The 27581-nt window shown below is 41.1% G+C and overlaps 1 protein-coding gene across 3 annotated transcripts in view; it reads left to right on the top strand.

Moving 5' to 3' along the window:
- The window catches only part of CDH4 (cadherin 4), a 455912-nt gene that overhangs the window by 362091 nt on the left and 66240 nt on the right, over positions 1-27581 (top strand). For all 3 annotated transcript variants that reach the window (XM_035548142.2, XM_035548145.2, XM_035548146.2), the window contains one exon: positions 13122-13294. In XM_035548142.2, coding sequence (XP_035404035.1) covers positions 13122-13294 — 173 coding nt within the window. The remainder of the gene's footprint in view (positions 1-13121; positions 13295-27581) is intronic.

The raw sequence follows: 27581 nt of genomic DNA, 5'->3' as shown, positions 1-27581 counted from the left end.
TGAGGATGTAAGCTATACACAGAATGCGAGTGATGATTTTTACATGAATATGTTTATATCTTTGGAAAAATACAGTTGTAAGGGACTTTAATGTCTTCTTTTCAACTGTATTGTTGATTTGTTATTTAAGTGCAGCAGAGCTGTACAGTTACCAATATGGCAACCAGGGTGGTTTTAGCTTGTTGCTGAACATAACTGCTCTGAATGCATTCATTACTTAAGCTGAAATTATATTTTGAAAACTGTCACCGGTACTTCAGTACATCTCCTGAAATCCGCGTGAGATTTTTCCAAGATAAACTGATCCTCAGCAGAGGGATTAGATGCCACGTGACTTTGTTTTGTGGCAGCAAACATCTGTCATGGCTTCTCCACTGCCTGAGGTGTCATTGAAAAGTCTCCAGTGGCCACTATTTTTAACAAGGTGAATTGCAGCCGTGATTGATTGTCTTTCAGCATTGTGAGGAATAGGCTGTTGTGATGACACGTACTGGGGACAGCGTGTGACATTATTTTTGAGGAAAGAATATATGTACAGCTTCCTTCCTGATATGCTTTGGGTGGTGACATGCCAGGCTTCAAAGTGCTGCTCCAAATCGTGTCTGCAGAGGTGATGTTCAGATGGCAGCGTCCAGGAGGACTTCTCCTTCTTTCACTTGAAGGCCACTTTGCAGCATATCAAGGTTGGAGGATTAATACATTTCCATAGCAAATCAAATTTCTTACATCTTATTCTAGGACAAATCAATATTCAAAGTGTTCCCAGATGTTTTAACTAGCTCTGCTCATTTGTGTGAAAGAAGCAGTAAATTGCATCCTCTTGTTTGAAATCCAGATAAGCCTTTGAGCTATTAAATCAGAATAGGATACCTTTGCCTACAAAATGGTTGTGCCTCTGCTTCCAACAGTGATTTTTGGTATTCTGTATCCTAGGCTGGTGTGTCTGCCTTTAAGGCAGGTAGGTAGAAAGCAATCTGGTTTTATTCAAAAGCAATTACATTTGTCTTTGATGTATTTGTTTTTTTCTCCCCTTTCCTGTTTAATCGGTATTCTTTTAAAGGTTTATATTAGTATTGAATTTCTGTTCCTTGCTTTTGTAGAACCACCTGGGAATTTGGGAATCTGAGGCTTTCATTCCATGTACTTGGCAATAAACATGATGTTATGTCTTTGAGAGAAATGATAGAGAGGTTATATACTTACTGTGAAAGTCTGCGCACTCCTCATTTGCCTCAAAGTTACGTATCCCTGTTCTGCGTAGACGCAAATCTAGACAGTGTATTTAGCTAAGCATAGATCTTGCAGAGATTCAGAAGCTTCTTTATAGTTCAAGATGATTCAGAGTATTGTAATAACTAAGGAATCTTTGCAAAAGGAAAAATAGGCAGCCAGAATTCAACATTATTTGCGGCAATGGTCAACAAATGAAAGACATTGTATAATCTTAGAGGTGGCAGCAAAATGTGTTCAATATTGATTCAAAATTAAGTTACATATGCACCTATAAATATATATGCATACGTGTGCATATCCATGTAGAAAATAGAGATTTGCTTCAAGCAAACTAAAAAATCATATTATGTGATACAGGAGTTCAGCATTCATTTTCTACTATTCAGTGGCATTGAAGTATGCCTGAGGACTGAAAATGCTTCCCTGGACATCCTGTGCAATTGTTATTTCTCACATCTTCCATATGCCCCTTTATAATGGCTGTGACTGAAAGTGCAGTATTCCTCGATTAGCATAGTGTCTGCAAAGTTCTTCATGGTTTTGTACACCTTTTTTGAGAAAAGTAACTGGAGTGTTAGTATCCCAGATAAACGCTGGCTCTGAGGGCAGCTAGTATGAGCAGCCAATGTCTGTTTGAAGTCAGTAGGAATTTTGCCCAGATTTTAAAAAAAGGAGAAGGGACATATGGAGCTCGAACTCTACCCATGGAAATTTCCCAGAGCAAGACCATCAAAAATATGTTGTTGAGCAGGGTGCAGTGACCTTGAGCTGTAAAGAAAGCCCCTGCAAGGCTGATTTGCAGGATCAATAGAGCCCATTGCATTCAAAGGGAATAAGAAAGGCTCTGCTGTGCTGTCAGTGCTCACCCCGAAGTACAGGGCAAAGCAAAGGCGTCTGGTGCAGGGGCTCTGCAGGCAGGACGGTACCTCCAGAGGATGCTCAGCCGGGTCCCCTCATAGAAGCTGGGATGCAGCAAACTGGAGGAGGGTGCCCTGCCTCCTCTGGTCCTGCAGGATAGCTGGTTGTCATGCCTGGCCATTGCAGGGGTGGGAAGGTGGCCAAATAAGATGTGACCTACTGCATTGAATAAGGCAGAAGGAGATAACCAGGAAAATGGGAATGCAGGCAGGATTGTGTACTCCAGCCTCCGGTGTGCTGTGGTACTGCTGGGCACGTTACCTCCCATGGCAGCTTTGCTTCAGGCACACAAATAGCCTTCAAAGGGGACTGTTCAAGAGCTGGAAGAGTTGGCAGCAGTGTGAAGAGACGTACTGGACATGGTCACTGGGGTTTAAGTGACCCAGCTTCCCAGACTGCAGGGCACTCAGACACCTGAGCTTCCAGGAGCACGCTCTCTGCGGTGTGCAAGTCACCTTGAAGCAACCCTTGACAGGAATAGAAGAGAAATCATCGAGTACTATTAATTATAATAGGTTGTTGGTGCTGGTTAAGATTATAATAATTGAAATAGTGTTTTGCACCACAGCATAGTGTTCTTGAAATCAGGAATACATGAAGTTTTCCATAGCGTGAACACATGTACATCCACGTGTACGTGGCCCGTGTACATCCTTAAATGTGTGCTGGCTCTTACACCGAATTGCATTTCTTTTTCATTTTCTGACACTCTCTGGAAAGCATTTTAATGCATTTCTAGTTTATCTAGCCTAAGGTCACGCAGCTGGACAATTTAAATATGTACATGCAGGCTCTTCCAAAAATGCAGAACAGGAATAGCGATGCAGGATTCTCTTTTCCTCAGGACCATATTTCTTCCTTTGTCTCTTTCCCCCACAAGTTGTTTTGATTTAACAAGCCACTGTTTGAAAGTGTATCTTAAAAGGCCTTGTTTTACTCATATTGAATAATGTTCTGCCTCTTTGAACTTTGCCTCTATATGAAGAACACAGACAAGTTTTAAAAATGCAGCTGCAAGCTAGAGCTGAAATTCCCCTGGTCCCTCTGGCAGCCTTAATCAGCAAAGTTCTCCTGGAGCTGCCCAAGTTGCCTTTCAAGTGCTGATAAAGCAGGACGGGTTGCACAGCTCTGTGGCTCAGGATTCTGTTGCCCTTTCAAAGCCTGTGGCTCTGCACAGGTTTGGGGTGTTTTTTTCCCCCTCTGTACAACCCCAATTACTGCCTGCCAGGAGCCCCACCACTGCGCTGGCACAGCTGGGCTTGCGGCATCCCAGGGGAGGGGAGTGCTGCTTCAAATGAAATTCTACAGTTTCAAAAAATTAAAATAAAAATCACGCTGTATAAGATAAAATGAAAATGCTTAACTGTAAAAGGAAAAAAGGAATTTAATCACAAGACAAAACGCGATGGAGAAAAATTACTTGGTCGCTGCAGAAGCTCGGTTTTGATCTAACCGATGCAAAAAGTACCTTGCACTGGGACGGAGATGTCTTACTTAACTGAAGCGTTCAGTTCTGAAAAGGTCAATGTGAAATGCTCTGCGGTGACTCAAGTGCTTTGCTCAGGGTTGTATCTATTTTGTTTTAACAGAAAGATTGTCAAAAATTAACACATCTCTCCAAAACAATTTGTTCCTGTCAGACTGGCCTTTTCCGTTCTCATTCATCCTTTCCAGTTCACTAACCCTCTGGATGCATCTTGGTCCCTTTCAAGTCAATAAAGCAAAAGTCCAAGTGGCTTCTTTTAAACTCGGGTTTCAGCTAGCTCGCTCTTTCTTGCGGTGTTGTTAATTCCAGGATGGTTTATCCTGGCCACCCTCCCTACAAGTGGTGTGAAAGATTGCTAAGTACAGACAGCCCTCCAAAATAAAGGAAAATCAGTATTTCTTACATGAAAAATGTTGTAATTTAAAATTTCCCTGTCTGCTGCTGATTTCATGAAACTCTGATAGAATAATTGTTGATAGCATGCCACGTGAAAAATGAAATATCTGGGAGCCAAATCTATATGTGGCAAATTGAGTTAAAGAAATCTCATAAAAATAAGCGGTATATTAAAAAAAAAAAACAAGGATTTAAAAAGTCAATTATTCTATTAGTGTCCCAGTTTGTTTATTTTATATCTATGCTAGCAGAGATTCCCTTAGCGATTAACACCATGGACTAACGCACAGATGGGGCCAGAAACTTGAAAGTCATCTGAATATTAAGAATTTAAATCTTTAGCCTCAGTGATTTGAGCAGAAAGCCAATTATGAGGCTGAATTAGTTTTCAAATTAAACTGCAATTTAAGGCATGTGAAATTAATCTTTTAAGGCCTATAGTTGCATGTGTATATATATATATGTATTCATGTGAACAATCTGGATTCTGCGTTTCGAGCTCCTTCCTCTTTTCCATCCTGGTAGTACAATTAGTGACGAGGTGTTTGGTGTCCTGCAGGTTGTTCTTACAGTGGAAAAACAGAGCGGGTGTTACTGGCTGGAACAGGAGAAAAGGAAAGTGGCAGTGCCCGAAATCTGGAATCACCAAAGAGAAGCAGCTTCATTTTTGAAAATGAATGGGGCACTGAGTGCAAACCCCTTTCTCCCGTTATGAATCATTGCAAAAACATAGTTCTGCTGCTCATAATTAAAATGTTTAATATTCTTTTACCAGCATGGAGGTAAATTTGGTACTCTTCATTAAGGAAAACTCTGGCTGACCAGAGCACCCACAGAGGTTTGTAGACCTCAGCTAGCTCAGGCTGCTCGCGATGGGCATCGCACAGGGGAGTCTGGGGCCTGTGTCAGGTGCTTTTTCCTGCTGATAGCAGTGAAAGCCAGAAATAATGCAAATTCGATGTGTTTCAGAGAGACCATGTAAAGATAAAATCTTCACATGCCAGAATAAGCTTCAACAATTTTTTCCAGTCTTCCCAGAGCTCTTCACAGCTCGGGTGCATTACTTCTGGGCCCATGAGAAGCCTGAACATACGCCCCAATGCAGCGCTATCTTGTTCTTCTTGGTAGATGCTAGTCTGGTCCTTGCACTTCATGTGCTGTTAAAAATGCCTTTGTCCAGCCCGACTCTATTCTCTCACACATTACACACAGACTTGGGATATACAATATTCTCTTTAAGTTCTTTTGCTCAGACAAGCACAATTTTAAGAAATTGTTTTTCTGCACACATATCGTAGTGCTTTCCATTTTATTTCGAGGTGAGTGGTTATGAAATCCGTGCTCTTCTTAATTTCCTTTTCAGAAGCATCTAGTCCCAATAGCAAGGAAGTGAATTATAGGACTGTAAGTGAGAAAAAAAAATGCAAATCCCCCGACTGGTGTTTTTTTCCTCCAGAAAAAAAAAAAAATGGCCAGGTTGATACAAAGAAAAACAATGTGGAAATCATGTTCTGAGACCTTTCTTGAAGTGAGTTATGACTCTGCAGTAGTCCGCTCTCCACTACATTTTAACCAGCAGTTACAAACAATCTAGTAATATATATATACTATATATATTTATATTTACATTTATTATTACATTATATTACATGTATTGCTACAAAACAACTGTTCTAAAGATGCACTTAATACAAGAGAAAAGGAACAAAAAATTGTAGATGATAAGGGATTACATGGGTGATGCTATTTAGCCCACCTGTAATAATACCAAAATGTAGTTCCAGTGTTTTAGGTGTTCAGGTGTCTGCCTGTGTAGGTGTACACAGACATGTACACGACTGCCTTTTTTGCCTTTCGCACGATGAACACAAGTCTAGCCTCTACCAGCCAGCAAACATTTACCGCAGCTGTGGTCCGATGGGTGAATCCACAAAATCAGTGAACTTTTGTTCTTTTGTTCCTCATCTCCTATTGCTACCACATTTTAAAAGACAATGCATGTAGTGTTCTGGATGGGTTTGGAAGGAGACGGAGCTGATCTCGCTGTTTTCCCAGAGACCTCCTGCGATGCCGCCAGCGTCTCACCGTGACGCAGGGAGGGGAGGCAGCAGCGCTCCAGCAGCGCGTCCTCTGCCTCCTGCTCTCATGCTGAGCCAAGCAGAGCGCTGCTTACTGTAAATCCCAAATACCTGATTGCACTAGCAGTCTACAGATGTCCATCAAGATTTCCTGCTGTGCACTGGAAACGCTGAGAAACTGTTGTGAATCTGCATGGTTCTTACTCTCAGTCAAAATTCAAGGGTTGGATTCTAGCCTTGTGTTAAGCCCCAGGTTTTGCTCAGCCTGGTCACATATGCCTGGTTTCACTGGTCGCACATGCCTTCAGCTACACACAAAACCCAGCCGTATTTCTAAGCACAGTTTGGTGGTGGTGTTCAGGATATCTCATCCTAAGTCATGGTTTCTCCATTTTTTGAATTCGCCTATGGGAATGGAGAGGTCTCATCTGCAGGAACTCAGCCGAGCTGAGGCTCATCGATTTATGCAATCAGAACTGTTTGCTCGGAGGCTCAGTGTGCTTTTGCCCATCTTGAAATTTTGCTTCTGTTATTTCTCTGTGGTGCTGGAGGTCTCGGCAGGCCGTAGACTGCTGTACAGGTGTTATTTTCAAATCTGGCCCTGCTCACATGTGCATAGTATTTGGTGCATCGTTTCATTTCCTCTCCTGAGATACTTGTTTTATTTTTAATGATAAGAAGGCATTATTTCAGTTCCGGGTGACAGCAGCTGCTTCATCTTGCTCAGTCATCTCTCCAGACCCACTTGCTCTCTTTATTCTCATTAGGCTGACTCTTGCATTGTTTGAGGCTGAGGATCTGATGTCTCCACTAATTAGGAAGTGGCATCCTTTATGAATTAGGTTAGCTGCTTGAAAGGTCAAAATTTGCCAGTGATTACAAAAATAATGGGGAGAGAGAATGACAGCAGCTATCAGTTATGACTGAAGGAATATCATTTAGAAGGAAAGTGCTGTTTCTATTTAGTTTTCTATCCAGAGCGTGTGGGATGCAGTTTAATTTAAGTATATTTGCAATTTATTACATCTGCAGTAGAGTTTCAGGCACTTGTCATCTTGATGTCTTGCACACGTTCCTATTTACTTATACGACTCCACTGAACACCTTTGGTGAGTCTGCTCCTTGTTTTTCCCTTGAAATCTTTAACAGTGAATATGTGAAAGTGCTTCAAATCACCCACTGAAAAGATTTTTTTTTTTCACTTGAGGATGCAGGTTTATTTGCTGAGCCATTTTAGTCTTTGATGCTACAGCAGTTCTCCAAATAGTGCTCTAACATCCATACTTACTGCAAGGTAAATTCTGCCATGAGCAGCTCTGTGCTGTACCACTTAGACTGCTACTGCTACCTGAGTTAGAGCAAGTAAAAGTATCTTCGGGACCGCTCTGCACATCACAACCTGCATGCCTGGAGCCAGTTAAAAAGACAAATACCACAAGCACACTTCTACGTGCTCATTAGAAAGAAAATAGCATTGTTTGTAGAAAAATTGTATTTAAGTAATTATGGGTATAGTTGTACTTTGAGGACTTGTTCAGGATCCCATTGTACTTATCGTAATCTGATTTTGACACTTTGCTTTTATAGCGTGCTGTCTTTCTGTTCCTGAAACCGTGCTGCAATGCATGAAATCACTTAATGGGCACAGTGTTCCTGTTGTGAGTAGGGCCATGAGATCTTGTCCTCTGTGGGGAAGAAAGCCAATATCAGGAAACTCTTCTGCACTGAAAATTTTATTTTTAGGAAGTGTTGTAAATTTTACACTACTTTTCAGTATTTAATCTTCCCCTCAACAATTACTGTCTTCTCTCTATCCAGCATCGGATACAGAGTATTCACTAAGTGAGCTTCTCGACTTGGAAAAAAAAATTAGGAGGAAGGGGAGGTTTCCATTAGTACAAAGCCATTATTAACTTGGGTTAATGAAGATCTAATGTAATATGGCCATCACCACATGTCTGCACATAATGATTCAATCCTTTTCTATGGGGGAATGATTAAATTAAGTATCTTGTAGGTCAGAATTAGACTGAGAAGGTTAACCAACCTTTAATGATTCTGCAACCATTTACCAGCCATTAAAAAACATAAATTGTAAGATAAAGCTCAATAGAGAATCAGCGTTATCAGTAAAAAAAAAAAAAAAAAAAAAAAAAAAAGTTTTAGCTTTTCTGTTTATATCACAGGATTAGACAGCGAGGATTGTGTATTTTTATAGTAATATGTGGTATAAAGGGCAAAGTGAAAGGCTTTTTGTCTTTTTTTATTTGTATTCCTGATAAGTGCCCATTAGCTCTTTCTTTTTACATGCATTAAATCTAACTAATGGATATCAAACCAGCTTAGAAAAATGGTAATTATAAAGCAGTTGTAACAAAGACTTTGGGAGCACAACTGTGCTGAGATATTGTTTGTATGCCTTAAAACCATGACAGCCCAGTCTTTACATTATGCAGTTGCATAGATGGGAGAGTGGAGATTGCAGACAATGTGATGGGAATCAGCAGTCTTTGGCATGCTTTGGGAGCATCTGAGCTAGAAAGAATCACCCTGATTCTCACATTCCAGAGCAATTTTCAGGAGACATTTGTTTATGACTGTATGTTTATCTGTTCGTATATATACAGGGAAGCTATCTTGCTTGTTTTGCTCCTTTTTTACTTTACAAACATACACAGATCGAATGAGATATAGTGAACATCAAATCTTTTTGCAGTCTTTTACAAACAGATGCAATTAATTTTAAAATCAATAAAACTGAATATACAGGTAAAAAATGATCTCCCTTTGCTTCTGTCTCCCCAGTTTCTGTAAGGTGTTATTTTACCCATCCTGCAGAATGCTTGATTAATCTAATGGGAATATTTTCCGTTAGGGGTGCTTTCAAGCATCTCTCTTTTTTTCTTGTCTATTGTCAGGTTGAAACAAAAATATCTCATTTGACAAAATAATATCTCGGAGATGGCAGTCTCTGGGAAATAAAAGGGAATGCATTGTGAAGTTCAGTTTCCTGGGGTCTTGCCTTTTACTGATAGACTTCCTTCACCGTGCCATACATTAATTTTAACTCAGGTGATATATGAACTTGGCACATTAGTTAATGAAAAGCTAATGCACAGTAATCTTGTCATCACTAGCTGTGCATGATAATTCAATCTGCTTCTTAGAAGAGCTGTTCAACATGCAACAAATGTGATTTAATATTGACATGATGTACTAGGTTAGGTATTTCATTTAACATACCATGTGCCTGATTTGATGAGAAATGTTTTTCTTTCAACAGGTTATCTACCTGAGTTAGCAGGCCAGGTGTGTAGGTTAATACAGTTATATCAAACAGCATCTGGACTGGGTGTTCATTATTTGATACACAGCACAGACTTGGGCAAAATTCAGAGTTTTGGCACTTTGTGCATTCATTTTATGTTGTCAGCATGCTTGTAAGCAAGTCCTTCAGAGCAGAAAATAAAGCTAATGCTTCTTTCACGCACCAAAAGCATGAAGACCCTCTTGTTGTGTTTGTACACCTCTCTTTTATTTCCGTCACCGGTGGCCAGGTCTGACCCAAAACTAGGACACTTTTAGGATTTTTTCACTTGAATCCTAACAATACCAGTCTCAGCCCTCGAGTGTGTAAGAAATGTACAGTCTGCCAGTGTATGTTTGCCTAATTTGTGTAGTAACAGGGGCTAGATATGAGGATGTATTTCCTTTATTTTAATATAAAGTATATGAAGATATACCCCCATGCATATAACATAGAAACATGACATTATTAAACTTTATAGTAGGTAAATCATCACCAACCACCTTCCTATAGTGGGAGACTTTCTATAGCACCCAGAAGATGTTAGGCTCTGTAGCAGCATATATCCACAGCACTCTACTGCAGTTGTTGTGCACAGATATATGTTTATGTCATTCACCGCAGCACACCGGTATCTCGAGGATATGTCTTGCTTAAAGACAGAGTAAATGTACAGAAAACTGAGCGGAACATTGACGGTGAGTGCAGGTTAGAGCAACGGATCCCCTGGGAGCAGTCCTTGGGAATGGCTCTCAGCAGGGGAACAGGAGATGCCATCAGGCTGCTGCCCTTGGGTCTGCATTGCCAAGTGGGAAATATGGGAACGGACATATCAGGTCTTCCCAGCCACCATCCAGACTGCAGAAACGAAGAAATAATTTGCAACTGGTTTCCAGCAGACTGTGGTCAGACAAACAGCCCCAGGGAGCAGCAGAGAGCCGGGGAAGGAAGCGGCTGCTGGATTTCCACCGTGCGCTGCAGAGTGCTGCAGCCACACAGGGCCCTTTGCAGAGGATGCTTTATTAAGTTACAAGTTGGTAATTAATGCCAAGTTCCTCTCTTTATTTTCTCTGCGGTTGGGTTTCATAAGGGAAATTAAAGATATGAGATGGATAGGGAGCAGATTGCCCCTTGAAATACAGCTCCCTGGTGTCAGTTCATGACGTTAGAGACATTTGTCCAGTCCCATCTCCCTTATGGAGACGTAGGTCAAATGCCGCCAAAATAGTTGTTTCTTTTAGAGCAGATGTGCTCAGTCCAGTGGTCAAAATACAACATGGCAGAAAACAAGCAAGAAGGTGAGGGTGAGAGTGAAGGACACCTGCTGTATACATGTCCCCCATCCACGACAGAGCTCCTGTCAGGTCACCCCCATGCCCACCACAGCTGCAACCTCTTGCCAGGTTGGGAACCCCCCATCTCCTGTGGTGCAGTCTGAGAGACCCTGAACGAGGAGGGACCAGGACTGCAGGAGCCCCAGTAACTTTTCTTTCTGAGCTTTTTCTTGCACTTAAAATGAATCACAAAATACCACCTGTTATTTGGAGTATGTCCTAAGATTGCACATGTCCTAAAATAGATTCTGTTTTCCTCTTCCACTTCTGTTTTCATTAGCCCCAGGTTTTGACATTCTGTTCAGAGATATTTTCAGTATAGAATGCATTAAGATAACATAGATTTCAAATCAAACGTCTCCTCATTCAGCATATTTCCTATTTAAATTTCTCCTGTACGTTTCCCCTGTACCTATCTAAGGAATGGCTTCTTTATTTGTATCAGTTGTCTCATGATAACTGGTTTTGCAAAAGAGAAAAAAAAATGCTTGAAGAGAAAGGATAAAATCCATTGCCTGTGCAACCTTGTTTCAATTCTGTGCTCCTTCCTCCTCCTGAAGTTTATTGATTGGAAAAACGTTAAAGTTGTTGAATAGTTAGTTTTCATTTCACAAACGTGGATCAGGATTAGCACAGAATGATAGGAATGTATTCATCATTAGAATTTGTCTTACACGTTCATTTATTTTTTAATCTATAATTCTTATTGAACTAAGAAAACTCACAGGGGTATGTATCACCGCAGAGAACAAAAAGAGCCTGAGAGAGCCAGATGGAAGGAGTTCAGGAAAGCATTTTCCACACTGCAAAAATACAAACTTAGGAAGCCACTAATACTGAAAAATGTTTTTTTCCCAAAGTTGGGGAAGATACTGGGGGCATTGCCTGCATGCTGAGTGTCTTCGGGATGCTTGAGTAGGCTGCAATTTTGGGCATGCTGCAGCTGTTGATAGAGCTGCCCATTTAGAGCAAGGGGTAGCTCTTTAATTCTCCTGCAAACAAATACAAGCCCTCTGGTTCTCTGTGCCTTCTCTGAACTGGAAGCTGGTTAACTTTGTGATCAAGCTGGGAATCTGGCCGTATTAGGTCAGACATGATGCAATACTGATGTAGCCACATGGCCTCAAGTTTGCCAGCGGCTCGCATCTAACCAAGTGGGCAGAACGAGCTCAGCTCTTTTTTTGCAAAACAACACATGGCAGTGTCTTGAGCCCGGGTTCTTGCTGGGACCACTTTGCATCTCCTCTAGCTTGACACGCTCATAAGTTGGTTCATTGTGTTCAGAGTTCCCAAATGAGCAGTGTACAAGCGGTACTTTCCATTGATGCTGTTGGGTTCTGATGGTTGTTAAGCAAGGTTATGTCTGGTTTCACTGTCTCTTTGCCTCCTACTCCTCCTTTTCAGGTCTCATATCATTAGATTCATACACTGTTGCAGATTGCTTTTTGCAGGCAATATGTGTCTGCCCTTTCAGTCTTTCTCTCCTACCGGTATAACAAGTGTAAAGCTGGGCCCTATGAGCTCAGGGGGGTCACAGGACCATGCATCTGCAGGAGTCCATCCAATCAAGTAACATCTTTTACCCTCATAATGATAATTTCCCACTTTAGCAGAACACCCTGCTGCCAAACTCCAGTGATAATGAGCCTGTCAGTGCATCAGTGCGCTCCCAACAGTATCTAGAAAGTAGGGATTTCTTTTTTTTTGCAAGGCAAATGAAGACACTGATGATTAGCAAGAAACAAACCAATGATTCAATACATCACTGGCCACACATACCAAATCATTGATTTTCTGTCCTGCTGGGCAGCAGCTGTTCCGTTTGCTCTGAAGAAATGTTGTTTTTTCTCTGGAAGGAGCTGGAAAGGTGGACGTTTCTCCAAAAACAAGAGGCAGCAGAAGGTTCCTTGCTGCACTAGGCATCTTGTTGGGTCCTGAGCGTGTTGGTGGCATCCTTCTGAAGCTGTTGAGAACTCTGACAGGCTTTCCTCTGTTAAACTCTGAAAATACTTTTGAATATATGTGAATGAAGTGATTGGCAAATGGAAAAAAAATGTCCTGGTAGAATTTATATGAAATTACAGGACAAAAAATGCTGCCCTTAGACTTACAATCACTGGAAGAATTAGTAGTTAATCATAGATATCCTCATATAACTTCTCTTCATATATCAGTGACACGTAATCAGTATCCTTACAGATCATCTAGTCTCAACAGTGTTGCTATTTTCATAGTCTTCGCAATGTCTAGATTGAAATGGGACATCTACTCTGTGCATTTCTGAGTAAAATGCACAACCCTGAGTCAATGAGACTTCAACCTGCTGTGCAATGCGATAGTCCTGATATTTTGTCTTCTCTTGTTCCAAGGTACCTATGTGATGACAGTGACTGCGAATGATGCTGATGACAGTACTACAGCGAACGGGATGGTGAGATACCGAATTGTGACTCAGACCCCACAGAGCCCGTCACAAAACATGTTTACCATTAACAGCGAGACAGGAGACATCGTCACCGTGGCTGCTGGCCTTGACAGAGAGGTGAGTTTGAAAACCGTCATACCGGTTATCCAATTGTTGAGGGTTACTGACCCGCAAAGTCCAAATCCTCTCTCTAATCCAAACTTTCCAAAAGTTTGTGTTGCAGTGTGGAGATCATGGTCTTTGCTCCTGCAGTGGCTGCGGGGCATTGTGGCTTCGGTGTGATACTGTTGTCTTAATTCACAGTGGTCAGTGAAACCCTGGGAGAGTCTTCAGACTCGAGATGCTGGTATTTTCCTTGTATAAGTGTGCACAACTCAAAGACAGAAAATACTTCAGAAGGAAAAGGGGATGAATAAGTTGACATCTCTCCCCCTTCTGTGATGGGACAGAAAAAGGGGTGTATGACTATAGGCCATTCTAGACCTCTCTGTACGTTATCTTTGGAAGCAGTTACACAGCCTATATTCCACAAATGTAGCGTTTCATGATGGCATTCTTGTATTGTTTCTAGACTAGATAAATGTTGTATGTTATCAACTCTGTGATTTTGGTTTTGTGTGCAGTCCTGTTTCTAATAGCCCTTCTTCCTGGTATTTTACAAGTTACACTTTTCCAAATACAGAAAAAATACCATTACAAAGGACCAAAACGTGGTCTGGTAGTGTAAGCTACGTAGTATGATTCATAGAGCTCTGCCTTCTCTGGTTGTGAGTATAACTTAAGGAGAAAGCATTTATATCTCACACGTTAAACAAAACTCGAGGGAGGGTTGGCGTGGAAGGAGGAGACAGCAGTCTATGGGTGTGAAGTGAGAGGGGAACTTAAATTCTGCTTTTTTTTCCCCATTGGACTGTGTGGTTCGTGGAATGTCACCTGTCCACTGTGGTTAGGAGATCTTACTGGATCAGATTTTAAGTGATACAGAAAGGTCATTTGTTCGTTGAACGGATAGCCACCAATAGTATTGCTATGCAACATACACAAAAGTAAGGACTTACTTTTAGCCATAAGCTGAGATATTTGAGTTGAGGCAGTCCCCAGAGACAAGAAGTCTTGCAAAATCCATTTCTGAGAGCATCAAGTATGCATTTCTAAGAGAAAACACCAGAAATTGGTTTTGTTCTTCTGTTCTCTCCTTTCCTCCCCTGTGACCGATGGGGACACCAGCCCTGAAGGAATGAAGTCTGTGTCCCCCAGCACATAAGAAATTTTTTCCCTTACAGTTCAGCCCCAGTGGCACCATCAGCCCAGCTGCAACGCTCTGACAAGCAATAGCCGATGTGCGTTGCTGTGCACATCATTAATATCATGAAAATATGCGTTCATCAACATTCATCACACAATCTTCACAAACTTCACTTACATCAACATAAAAAATTCAGTGGCTTGTGCCCATTTCTTCACATATTTGGGGCTGCTTTTCTGCTCCAGGGCTGCATGGAGGCTGCAAGAGAGATTGCTGGCTGCCCTCAGGAGACGGCGGCAGAGGACTTTGGGGAGGGATCTGAATTCTGGCAGGAAAATGCTGGCTTTAAGGAAATGACAGAACTTTTATTGCCCCCCTGACATCAGTGGGGGCCAGCACTGCAATGTAGGGCTTTACAAACAGAGAAAGGTCATAGGTTTATATTAATTTCAGAGACATGGATTGCTGTAGCGAGTTGGGCGAGAGGTTTTAATCTCAGCAAATCAGCTGAAAAAAAAAGAGGCAGGCGATAAATAGGGGAAAAGGGTAAAGCCGAACGGTGATATTTTTTCAGATTTATCTCATTGCGCCTGAAGTATATTAAAAACTTCAGGGGAACCATATGCTTTGTGTTAGGCCCGCTGTTGCACCAGGTCTGGGAAGTGACGGTAAATTGGCACTCTGTGTGTGGAAACGCAGTGCTGAGCATCCCACAGGATGGGCGAGGGACACTCGGAACAAGGCAGAACAAGCAGCCCTGGGCGCAGACCTGGGGCTGCCCTGCAGCTATGGGACATGCTCCTTCCCAGTGCTCTCCGCTGCCTTTCAGGATTACACCTGGAATTGGCAAAAAGTTTCTGTTTTATTAACATAAAATTATATTAGGGCTAAATTGAAAAATGTGTTTAAGCACTACCATGGCTCTATCACAGATTGTTTTTTTGTTTTTGTTTGTTTTTCCTCAAATCTTGAGAAAGCTATTAGAGGAGTAAATTTGGTTTTGCTGCTGACATTTTCTCGTTGTTAGGAAAAGGAGCCTAAGAGCAGTATTTGGAATGCAGATTTGTGTAAATTAAAATGTTAACAAATCTGACCTATTCAGCTGAAGCTACTACAACCAATATAAATTCCCTGGATACCAGATATTTCTCCAAATGCTTATTGACACATTTATCAGTGCCTATGACACTGTTATGGTAAGCTGTGTCGAAACAGAACCCGGTTGGCAGTCTAAGTTCGATCCTTCTACCTTGCTCCTGTGATGCAAAGGTGCCTTAAAGAAGGTGTGAAAGGAACTGTCAAAGCTATTCTGTATGTGAGGGATAGGTCTGTAGTGCAGATCCAACGTTTGTCTTTCAGTGGGGAGAAAAGTCACTTCAAAACTGGTGTTTTTAGCTCAGCATCTCTTGCATGCTCTCTAAGCAAAACTTAGCAGTGGTCTCAGCATCTCCACTTAAGGATTGGTTATTTACTGTTTTTTTCCATTATGTTCAATTCAAGAAATGTCCAAGAAGCTGGACTAAGCTTTCCAACTTGCTTTTTATCACGAGAAGTGTTTCAGTTAACCTGCAAGAAACCTATTTAAAGACAAATTCATGTAGTTTACTGCTGTTTCTAAACCCTCATTTCCACAAACCAAGGAGGAAATTAAAAACTCAGCCTCTAAAATTGTGCTGGTCTCTCTAAATGTGTCTGACATGGAAGATAGCAAAATGAAAAGCCAAGGTATTAAAATATTGATGGCTTTAAAGTTATCTTACCTGGTTCCCATTAATCTGGATGTAAATATGGTTACAATGCTCTGTGTCCATTCACTCATTACGACTGTGCTTAATTGAATGGATCCCCAAGGAAGATAAAGATAATTGGACTGCACTTCATAAAAATTATTAAAGGAGGATAGTTTGGCAACAGTCTGATTTAAGCTCCTGGATGCCTAAGGGTGAAAAATGCCAAAGGTGAAACAAAGAAATGTCTACCCCTTGAACTAATAGGGAAAATCATAGGGATTTAGAATGTGACAGAGGTTCAAAGGTACATTCAAACAGCCAGGCTGAGATGAGAAGGTTAAAAGTAGATACTTGCTCTAATACAGGAAAATGTCAAGAAAATGTAGTGAATTTGTAGCTGGTTTATTAAAGCTAGGAGGGAAAGATCAAATAGTGGTTGGAACACAGATTTATGGATTAATAGGGAAGGCTACGAACATGGAAAATGGGCAGGTTGTAACAAAGTTCAGGGCAGGGCGGGGGGGAACCATGCTATTTAATTCAGTTTATGGCAGGCTGCTGCAGAAATGGGTTACCTGGAATTGCTAACCAAGTGATAGCTTAATTTAGCAGTTTATCTGAATTCAAGATGTCCTTGCTCTTTTCTACTGAGAAGAAAATAACAAGGGGTAAAAAAGGGTCAGCTGTCCCTAGCTGGGGCTTGGAAACAGGCAGAAACACTGATATTTCTCTTTTCCATACTGAAAAGGAGCATTTCTCCTGATAAGCATTGCAAAGGGACCAGATCTGCTATGCAAGTTCACTTATTTTGTCCACCGCTGCTCTGCTGGGGTCGCGGGCAGGGACGAAGCCCAGAAGATGGGTCTGACAGCCACCAGTGAGCTCCTGGTGCAGTCACTCAACTAGATCAGCTCTTTTGATTTCTTCGGTGGCAGAATATCTGTCTCACAGTAAACCCACACTGGGGCTATAGTATAGGCAATATCATCCTCTGAAGAGCTTCCACTAAATATTTGATGAACGCAGACTTTGAGCAAGCAGGGGAAAAAGGAGAAAAAAGATCGGAGAGAAAAGGGGCTGGTTGATTTCACATTCTGCTGGCAGGCCAATAAACGTTGAGATATCTCAAATGTCATCCAGCCTTATATGAGATAATAAGTATTTTGGCTCCGTGGTGCTTGTAGTGTAATGTTGCTAACTTTCTGAGGTCTTCTTTTAAAGGAGACCCTTCCCAGCATGTTCATCTGGTGTTAAATGAATGAAGACAGTCGGGAGCTCTAAGTTGCTTCCTCTGAATTTCTGAATGTTTGTATTTCTTTTAAAGGTGATTGGCGCTCTGCTGCTGCAAATGTTTTTAAAAATGCATGCAATCCGATTCTATGATTACTACACTTGGCTTTCCAAAAATGCAATGTTGCTAGTCTTCCTGAAGTGAGTGAAAGATAAAAGGGAGAGTTTGCCAGCAACTGAGTTAGTACCTTGTTCGATTTCTGAACGAAGTGGCAGGATTTTTGTGGGGAAGAGGAAAGTTCTTCTTATTGGTAGAGACAGTTGATTTCTTTTCCAGTGCTCTGGTTTTGGTGCAACTAGGCATTTCTTGTAGAGCAGAATTTTTAAATGTTAGGTTAAAGACAACAAAAAAGTGGTGCTCTGCTCCTCCAAAACTGAGCTGTGATTGGTGTCTACCACCTGCAGTAACTATTTGGGGTACCTATATCTCCAGGCCATTGCAGTATCTTTTCAAAATCTCCTTGTTAACTTGATTTCAAATGTTGACTAGGGTTAAATAAGGTGTGACACTGGTGATAGGGATTAGTTTAGCCACTGGGACTGCTACAATTTGTCCTTTGTGGAATATCGCATACGGTGTTTTTTATCTGGGTTTGCCAGCCAGTCTAGGTTTGGTTTTTGCCATACAGGCTGGGTTTGATCTGGGTTTTGCCAGCCAGCCAATACCCTAACTGTAGCAGACAGGTAACACAGGCTGAGCCTTGCTTGCACCACCAGGAAATTTTCCTCTGACAGGACAGTGCAGCATCTTTTAATCCTTTTTCCGCCCCTGGAATACAACAAAAGGAATTTATTCTGTTCTAAATTATGGTCACCTGTGTTAATTATTCCACCTCACTGCATGTCAATGCGATGTTCTGCAAAGCTGCACCTCCTCCCCAGAGCAGGGCTGGAGGAACATCTGGTGCAGCACAAGCCTGAAGGCTCTCTGCATCATGCAGGTGATACATGGTGAATCTGAGCAGATTATCAGTCGTGTATGTGTACTGACAAAATACAAAGAGTGAGGGAAAGTGACATCTAGATGGCCTGGCTGCATCGTCAGAATTTCTGTTTCTCATTTTCCATGCTCAAATTAGCCATCTCCAAGGAGCAGTGAGGACTAATGCAGAGCTGGTAAGAGGATATCACCTTCTGACAGGCACAATCTAGTGTGCACAGCATTTGCTATTTGTATCTATTGCAGGAGTTCTGTAAATTTAGTAGGATTCTGGTTTTCATGTTCTCTCTATTATTTTTCCCAGAGAAGAACTAAAACAAGGCTGTTTGATTTTGCTGAAGACAAGTATTTTGCTTTTAAAGATGAAGTTCCTCTATCGCTGCATTAAAACATATGCAGAAAAATGCATCTGCAGCTGAACTCACAGGAGGAGAATGAGAGTGAGAGACTAGCAATTATTTTACCAGTAAGGCATATCTATTTCTCTGAATTTGGACCACAAATCTCCATATTTAGCTTCTAGACTTGAGGGCTCCCAAAGTGTTTTCCTGTGACTGAGATGATGAAGGACTGTTACCTCTAAGGGTAGGTGGCTTCTCCACTTATAGCAGTATTCAAATAATGGTTGGAAGTCTTTCTTGAATATATCTTGTAGACAGACATATATTACCAGAGTCTTAACAGGGGTAAGCAGGTAAAATATTATATTCAGTACAGCTGGTCAGAGACCTTTACGTGCCCCTTCTTGTCCCTTTTTGGCTGCTTTGCTACTGAGAGACATTTCTTCCCCACCTGCCACCCAGCAGGCTCTGCCCTCCCTGCCACACGCCATCCTGGGGATTTGTGAAACACAAAGCCGTTCTGGGGAATGAAAGCCACTCCATATATGTGTCACTTATCACCAAATGCCGTTATTCCTGATACATTGTAATTTTTCAGGTCCATGTAACAAAAATGTAAATACTAAGGCTTTATATATTAATATGTCTGAAATCGTTACTTAAAGATAAAACCGTTTAAATTATTCAGTTATAAAATTATCCCATTTCCACAGCAGCATATCCTGTCAAAGGAAGAGCTGATTAGCCATAAGCTGAATTTAGCCAGTAGATTTATGCTTGATTCTGGTTTATGTTTCTACATCGTACGTAGGACTGATTTGAGCTTGCTCCATCATTCCAGCATGCATTTCATTTTCTCATTACAGGCAAGAATGACCTTTTTCAGCAAATTATGGTGAGGAGCACTCCCACTCATCAGTGAAGAAGGTTCATTTTATTAACCCCATTTAGTGCCTTTGGAAATGCATCGTGCACCCAGTGGAGGGCCACTTGTAGTAATTTGAGCTACCAGAAGTTAGCAGATGGGGAGGGCTCGGGTCTGCTCCGCGCACTGTTGGCCCAGCATTGCTTAGTGGATTCCTCGGTAGCTCTCGTTGCAGTACAGGAGAGATGTGAGCAAAGCCTCATCAGAGGAACAATGCCTTTTGTTTTAAATGAGAAGGGAATTATGTCAGTGGTTCTGAAACCTTGGTACTGTACCTGGAAAGAATATTTCTCCCCATTTGCATTTCCCAAAGAGCAGTGGCTGATTGTCTCTCTGGTAGTTGGTTCCAGAATCACCTGTACCTTTCTGTCTTATGCATGATTGCTGCAACTGTCTGAATGCAATGCTGTCGATCAGTTTTTAGAGCTCGTGTGTATGGAAAGTTATTTTTGATTGGTTTTCCTTGATAAAAAACTAATAGGCAGAATGGTAAGACTGATAGAGCAGGGGCTCTGAGCTGTGGGCCTGGAAGACAATAGCATGAGTATGTATTTCTCACACACACAAAAAAGAAAGTAGTTTTTGGAGATGATAGGAGAAACTTTTAAGGACCAAAACAGCTCTCTAGGAAAAAAAAAGAAAAACAGAAAAAAAAAACTTGTAAATAGGTTGGAATCTGTGGAAGCCCAATGAGCAGAGAGGAAAATAGCCACGGTATTTACCTCAAAAAAAAAAAAAAAAAGAAATTTGCCAGCAAGATGATCAGGACACAGATGTAATGGGTTGGAGACTAACTGGTTGTACAAATGGTGATGATCTGTTGTCACAGTTCAAGAGTGGGTTTGTGTAAGCAAATGCGTAGCTTAGCCTAACTCTTGTTTCATCTGCACACGTGCACTCATTATCCTCTCTGTGCTTAAACACTAATGGCCCTGTTGTTGTTGGGGGCTTTAGGAAGTTAATAACACTGACAAAAATAAACACTAATGAATTAAGACAGAGCAGAGAACACACATCTAATCATACTGCCTGGACAGGCAGAGCATGCTTTATGGCAGCCTGTATTGATAGATGTGTGTCTTTTAATCCTTGACACCTCTGCTTTTGGGGAAGGAGCGCTTTGCACGCCCTGCAAAAACATGGCTGAACAATGCCTGTTTGTTTAAGAGAGCTGCTTGGTCTGATAGTTTCCATGAAACCTTATCCCACTCTTCCTGTTATTTTATCTATGCAACATGGTCAACATCTCACCAGGACAGCAGTGCTACAAACCCTCTCTGCTCTAATGATTTTGTTAACACTGATTTTGAACTCGTCTTCAACAATTCTTTGCCTTGCTGTTGGCATTGCTGAGGTGCCTAATTCATGACTGGGGTGTGCCGTGGCTTCTTAGAGGAAGGAGACTGTCACAGTGGTTTGTGAGGGATGAGGAAGGACCCATGATTTTTTTGCCATGCAGGTCAGCTTCAGAGGTTGGCTTCATGTATGCAGACTGGTAGCTGAGGAGGCTTCGTTTTTCATGATGAGGAGTTTTATGCCTTAGGCTGACAGTCCCCATGCTCCAGTGAAATGTGGCTGTCAGAAGAGCTGATGGGGATCCCACCTTGGCACCATAGCTCTTTTTTCTACAGTTAGTATCTAGCAAGGTGATACACCACACGTGGCCTGCATTTGTCTGGCCTCGCTCTTGTCCTAGGGTATTTCATTCCCCATCACATTACGTTTTTAATAAAGAGGATCAAACAGAGCAACGGTGCTGCTTTTATCAGTCTAGTTGTTCTGTGAAGTTTTTCATCTCAAGTCCCTGTGCATTGAATGTCCTGTCTGGCGATGCATGCAGGAGGATGCTCTAGCCACAAAACAGAGACAACTAATGTATAAAAGTAAACATACAACCAGTTTCATCTCTTGTGGAGCTGATTCCACCACGAATGAGTCCTACCCTTTGGCTAAAATGAATAGTTTCTTTCCACTCGCACATTGTGTATGAAGCAAATTACTGCCTGCCAGAGCAGTTCCCCAGTATGTGGGTATTTTTTTTTCTTTTTTTTTTTTCATTTGGCTTGTACTTTCTTTTATACACTTGGCTTTCTTTAAGTATTGCTGGCATTAAGATGCTATAGCTTCTGGAGGAGATTGTAACCGTTTCACATTTTAAACTGTAATGGCTTCTTATTCATATTTGGGCAAGCTACTGAAGAGCTATTACCAAATTGAAAAGCTACTTGATTTGGGGTTGACCTACTCAGATAAAACAAACCTTTAATTGGATCCAATTACAGAGTCTGAGCAAGAATAGGACGGATACCCAACCTAATCAGTTCTTTTTTTTAAAAAATGTGGAAATCTTCAGAGCCTCTCCTATAAGAAAATTCCATATATACTAATAGTCTATAGACCCTTTTCTTTCTTCACACACATTTTAGTATGTTCAGAGAGTTCTGGTTCAGTCTGGTTGCACTTGTTTCAAGTTGCTCGTAAAATCCCACCTCTGACTACAGTGAGTTGGTTTATACATTATTCAGTAGTAAAATCCCAGCTGAATGGGGAGAGAAAAAAATTTAAGTATCGGAGTGGAAAGCTCACCAGGTCCTTAGCATAATCTCTCTACTTCAGACCTGCATTTCTTTTTCCATTTGAGCTTGTCTTACAGTAGAGAATAGTGTATCATGCCAATTTTAGATAGAAGACTACCCGCTCAGCTCAGGCAGATTTGAAGTTTTTTCTCTGATACATCACATACTTTCCAACAGCCCCTTCCCCTCTCTAAAGGGATTATTGTCTAAATCTGCACCAGGTCAAGTGAAATAATTAAACACAAGCTGGCTCCACTAATTAACTTATCCACAGACCATTGTCTGTTATTAGCATTTTAAAGAGAGACTTTGTTAACTTCTTCTTTGTAGACATAGTAGTATTTTTTTAATAATACAACCCATTCCTATGAGCATCTTTTGCTACATTTCTTATTAAAATATTAGCATTGACACATTTCCTAGAGCATGAATGAGTTTACAGGATGTTTCAGTCTGCAGCAGCTACTTTTCTTAACAAAGCATAAGAAAAAGGCAGTGTAAATGCAAAAGTATGTAACTGTAAGAAGACAGATAAAGAGTTTTGTATCCTGAAAGTATCCTTAAAATGGAAAGTTATCAGTGTAAACAAAGGAGAGACTATTATGTGCTCTGTAAACTGGAATTAAAACGTTGATATATCTGCCGTCTTAATAGTGCATCTCATCAGAGCTTTGGAATAGTGTCAGGATCACAGAGCATGTAGTTGCTGGGGAGGTAGTACTTCCAAAAAGAGAGAAATGTGTGAACAAGGACAAAAATGTGAGAGTTTGTTATTCTGTACCATGAATACTGTCTAATTCCTTGAGTTCTGTACTAATTAGTACCAAAAAGGTGGCAGAAGGTAGCTCTTTGAAGAGAACAACTGCTCTTGTTAGACACTTCCAAGCATCACTGGAGTGGCTATAAATAATCACACACGATTTCACGTTTGGAATATTCTCCATGGACTACAGACTCAGAGAAGATCTCTTGGATAAGGCCAACCAGGTGTCATGTGCAGGCAGGAAGAGCTGTGTATTACCTTTCCCAGAATTGCACGTTAAAGCATCTAGGAGCTTGTAGTAGCAGAGTAGTAAGGCACTTTGTTCTTTTGTTGTCATAACCTCGCTTTATTTTCCCTAAATTTTAGGGTAAATATTTTCCTTTTCATTGTTGTTCTTTTTTCCAATTCTACAAAGCAGTGGAGATTTAATGTGAGAAATCCTCATTAAGTAAAGTATATGTCAGTACAATTATGTTTTATTCAAGCAGTTCATTTTTCGCACTTAAAATGCTTTCTGTTTTTGAATGACTTTCTAGAAAAATAAATGTAGTTTTCAGTTAAAATAAACAGGTCACATAGTGAGAGACCTTAAATCTGATGGCTAAAATTTAGAAGGGGAACTAACTGGATAAAATGTGGTGACTCATATTATCCAGGCATTCAATAAGTTGGCCTTTACAGTCTTAATTATATAGGTCTATGAAAAATAAATAGATTGCAGTTTCACATTCATACCAACGTGGAAGTTGTATCAGTCTAAAAGGAAGAATCTCATTTTAATGGTTCAAAGTTTGGGCAGATGCTCAGATGGGTAGACTGGCCAGGCTGATTTCTGTTGCCTGAGGAGGAAGCAGAGTCTGTAAGTCACCTGTGAGTAACTCTTGCAGAATCAGTAAAACTTTTCTGGTGGATACTTGCTTTTCTTAAGGGAGGATTTTGTACCATGCAAGCAAACGTGTCAAATTAAAAATAAAATGGTTATTTAGAAAGAATTGTCTTCACCTTCTGAAGGTGGATTTTGAAGAGATAAGAAGAGCAGCAATACATCCTTTTTTATTTAACTCTCTGCAAACCCTGCAGTGTGTTTGCAGCAGCTTAGAGCTGTCCCAGCTGTAGAGATCTGCAGGGTCTGAAATATTCTACAATATATTGTATGTGTTTTGCTCACAGGGGAGCTTGTACTGAGGTGAAGTGGAGTAGTAGATGAGAGGCTACTCCACACATTATTCATTCTGGAAGTGGTTTGTTTTGGAGATGTGTATGTTTCTGCAATTATTTTAGCCATTAAACTTCAGCCCTGAAAATGCTTTCATCTTGGCTGATTCCATCTTTTTGTGGCCATGGCAATGCAGAGGAGTGTGATGGGAAATGCGTTATTAGATTTGTAAATTATATGCATTTTTCCCCCCTTGATGTTTGATATCAGAAGACATGATGTTTGGCAGAAAAGGTAATGAACAGTATTTGCTTGTAAATCAGCAACTAGATGTGGTTTGAATTAATACATCTTTAAGCATAAAGAGAAAATCTGAAAGGGTTACCAGGGCTCCTCACTATCCCAAAATCTGCCCTACAGATGACAAGAGAAGGCACCTTCCCTCAGCATGTGCTGGAGAGGCACTGAATGACTGCGTGACTCCAACATACCATCTATTTACAAAGCAATCACTGCCCTGGCTGTGGCTCACGTAGACATATCTAAACTGCCTTTCCATGAGTTAGCTTTATGAGTGCTATAAAATAGCTTGAAGATCAGGAAAATCTGCAGAACATTGAATGGATCTTTGGTAGATGGCCCACCTGGAGCTGCTTTTGTCATGGCAAAGTTTCTGTGAGCACACAGACTGGAGAGCTGGAGAGTCTCTCAGCTATATCCATGTGATTGCAAATTGAAGCAGCAGTAGTCATTTATGTAAATGGTCCTGATTAGGCATGAAATGCCCCCATAAGAGTTCCACAGCCCCCAGACTAGAGCAAAATAATAAATCTTAAAAATTGTAATTACCAATCAGAAAAAAATCTGGAAAAAGAAAAAAAGATTTTTATTTCAATAGCTGCAAAAATGTCACATTGATATCGGTCTTCTAAAATGATGTTTGACATTTTAAAAGATCAATTTTTTAAAAACATGTCTCAAATCATTAAAAAAGAGACTATTTTGCAACATAAAAATAAATTTCAAGTAAAAGAGAGATTTTTGAACACCCTTCTTTGGAAGCAGTCACCATTAGTGACTTCTGATGAAAAACCACTTTGTCATAATATTCTCCACCAGCTTTCATCCTCAGGCCCCTTCAGCTCTCTATATGGTCTCTGCCACTACTGTCATCCCACCATATCAAAAAGGGTATTTAGGGATGTTCTTCTGAGAGCTAATTCCACTGTTCACAATAAGAACCTATTAATGTAACTCGGAGTGACCATCGCCTGCAGTATTAGCATCTTCAAAGGCTGACAGATTTGAAAAACGGATTTTGCATTATTGCGCTGACCCCAGATGCTGTACCAGGGCATGTTTAGAGAGAAGCACAGGCACGGTGCTTTTCGTACAATGTCCATAGGAAATAAGGTAGCTAAACGGCATAGTTAATAACTAGATGTGCAAGGGAGCATTCAGATAAAATGCATCAAAACATCTTGCAAAAACTCATTTGAAGTTCCATAAATTATTGTTTGTGTTTTCGCAGGCAGTTATTTTCAAGTCTAACCAGCTGTATCTCTCTGGAGTGGCCCTAAATACATGCACCATTACATAAACACGCAGTTTGTTGAGGGATTTTTTTCCGATGAGGTCCAGGCCCTGCTTACTTCGCAGCATTGCACAGACTGTGAGAAGGAGGTGTCTGAATTTCAATGGGACACTTTGACACAGAAAATCCTAGTCTTGGTGTGTTTTGTGTTTCTAAATGGTATGGTAACAGATACCTTAGAAGAAGACACAGTAAATATCATGATACATTTTTGCTAGAGAAATTTGAATGTAAGTAGAAAGTCCAAGCAGGTGATTACATTTCATTTAACATCTTTCACCCCCTTTCAGCACAGCGAGACGATGCCTGGAGCATGCTGATTTACAGTATGGGGGTTTTGCTGACAGGCTTCCCAGCAGCATATTGGTTCACCGTGTATTCAGAAAGCCAGATTATTGCTATTCAAGGAGAGTGCTCTGTCATGATCCACAGTGATAATACCACCCACCTACTGCTGGTGCATCATCATCTCACAGGATGCAATTACCTGATAACCACTAACACTTTCCATAGCCATGCATTGGTTACACGCCACTGCAAGTCCAGTCCACAAAGTTCAATCCAGTGCTCAAAAGTTCTTAAGTACCACTGAAGTGTTCTCCAGTGGGTCCCTGGGTTTTATAAATGAGAAAATAAATGAAGTGACGAAGGCGCAAAGAGGCTTGTCTGCAACTTCTCTGTTCCAAACAAGAATAAAACATGAAAGAATAATCTGAAAGACACGGTGGTTTTTATTGAAGAAATAATCAGAGAGTCACTTATCAGAATCAGGAAACCTGCAACCTGCTTTATCCTTTGTTGCATTATAAATAAGAATTATATTTGTTCTCGGGAAACAAGCCTGAAGTGCACTGCAACACGTTATTGTGAGTGACGCACAGGGAGCAACTGAATAAATTCTGCCTGTCTGTTCCATTAGGTGATTTTGTTTCTTATGTTTCTCCTCTTTCCTTACCAGGAATGAGTTGCTTTATCATTTCAGAAGTGCACTCTGACCATTTATTGAGTCATTTGTTATAGGGTCTGAATTCAAAGCCAGCCAAAGGAAGGATCCTGACTGCAGCGCAGGGAGACAGGGTATAATGCTGGGGCTGGGGTCTCCACTTGTGCCCCCAGTACAGGGCTCCCCGCTCATCTGCAGGCAGAGCGCTGCAGCCAGGAGATCCCACAGTGATGTGAAGGAAGGGAGAAGGGAGAAACGATCCATTCTGCACCCTTCCGCTGCTCCACAGGTGAGGAGATGCAGGGGAGGACAAGGACGGGGAATAGGAAGAGGAGGAGGAGGAGACATTTGCAGGGATTAAGGAATTTGGCACATAGGGCTTACTAGCAAAGCCTAATAAGGCTTCAGATCATCTCACCAAAGCTATCCTAGTGCTTAGTGACAGTGATGATGGGACATAAACAGCCTTGAAAACAATCAAATCTGGTTAATAAATAAATGGTGCTGGTAGTGTAGGGTGTCCTATGTTGAAGGAGGAAAGCTTAGATCTCATGAAAGGTGTGAATACTCACAACTGCAGGCTTGGAAAGAAATCAAATAAGGATGAAGAGTATCTGGGATGCTTCAGCTGAAGCTCCCTGTCTTTCGTGCATAGTGATATGAGTTTCTGCAGTCACTGTTTTTGCCCTTTTTCCACTCCTCATGTGAACTTTGGCAAAGGTTATGAGCTCTGGATTCAGAGGGTTATAGAAAATGCCATTCCAGATGGGACAACCCATGTAATTCAGCATCCTCTTATGATATAGGCATCTGTCAGCACTTCAGGCATGAGCCCTTTGAGCTGTGTGCTTGGTAGTTACGTCTCTCACTAGCTGATTAGATGTAAAATTACACTGTATC

This window comes from Cygnus atratus, chromosome 16, assembly GCF_013377495.2.
Source record: "Cygnus atratus isolate AKBS03 ecotype Queensland, Australia chromosome 16, CAtr_DNAZoo_HiC_assembly, whole genome shotgun sequence".
Classification (NCBI taxonomy): Eukaryota; Metazoa; Chordata; class Aves; order Anseriformes; family Anatidae; genus Cygnus; species Cygnus atratus.
This window is presented reverse-complemented; position numbering and strand designations above follow the sequence as displayed.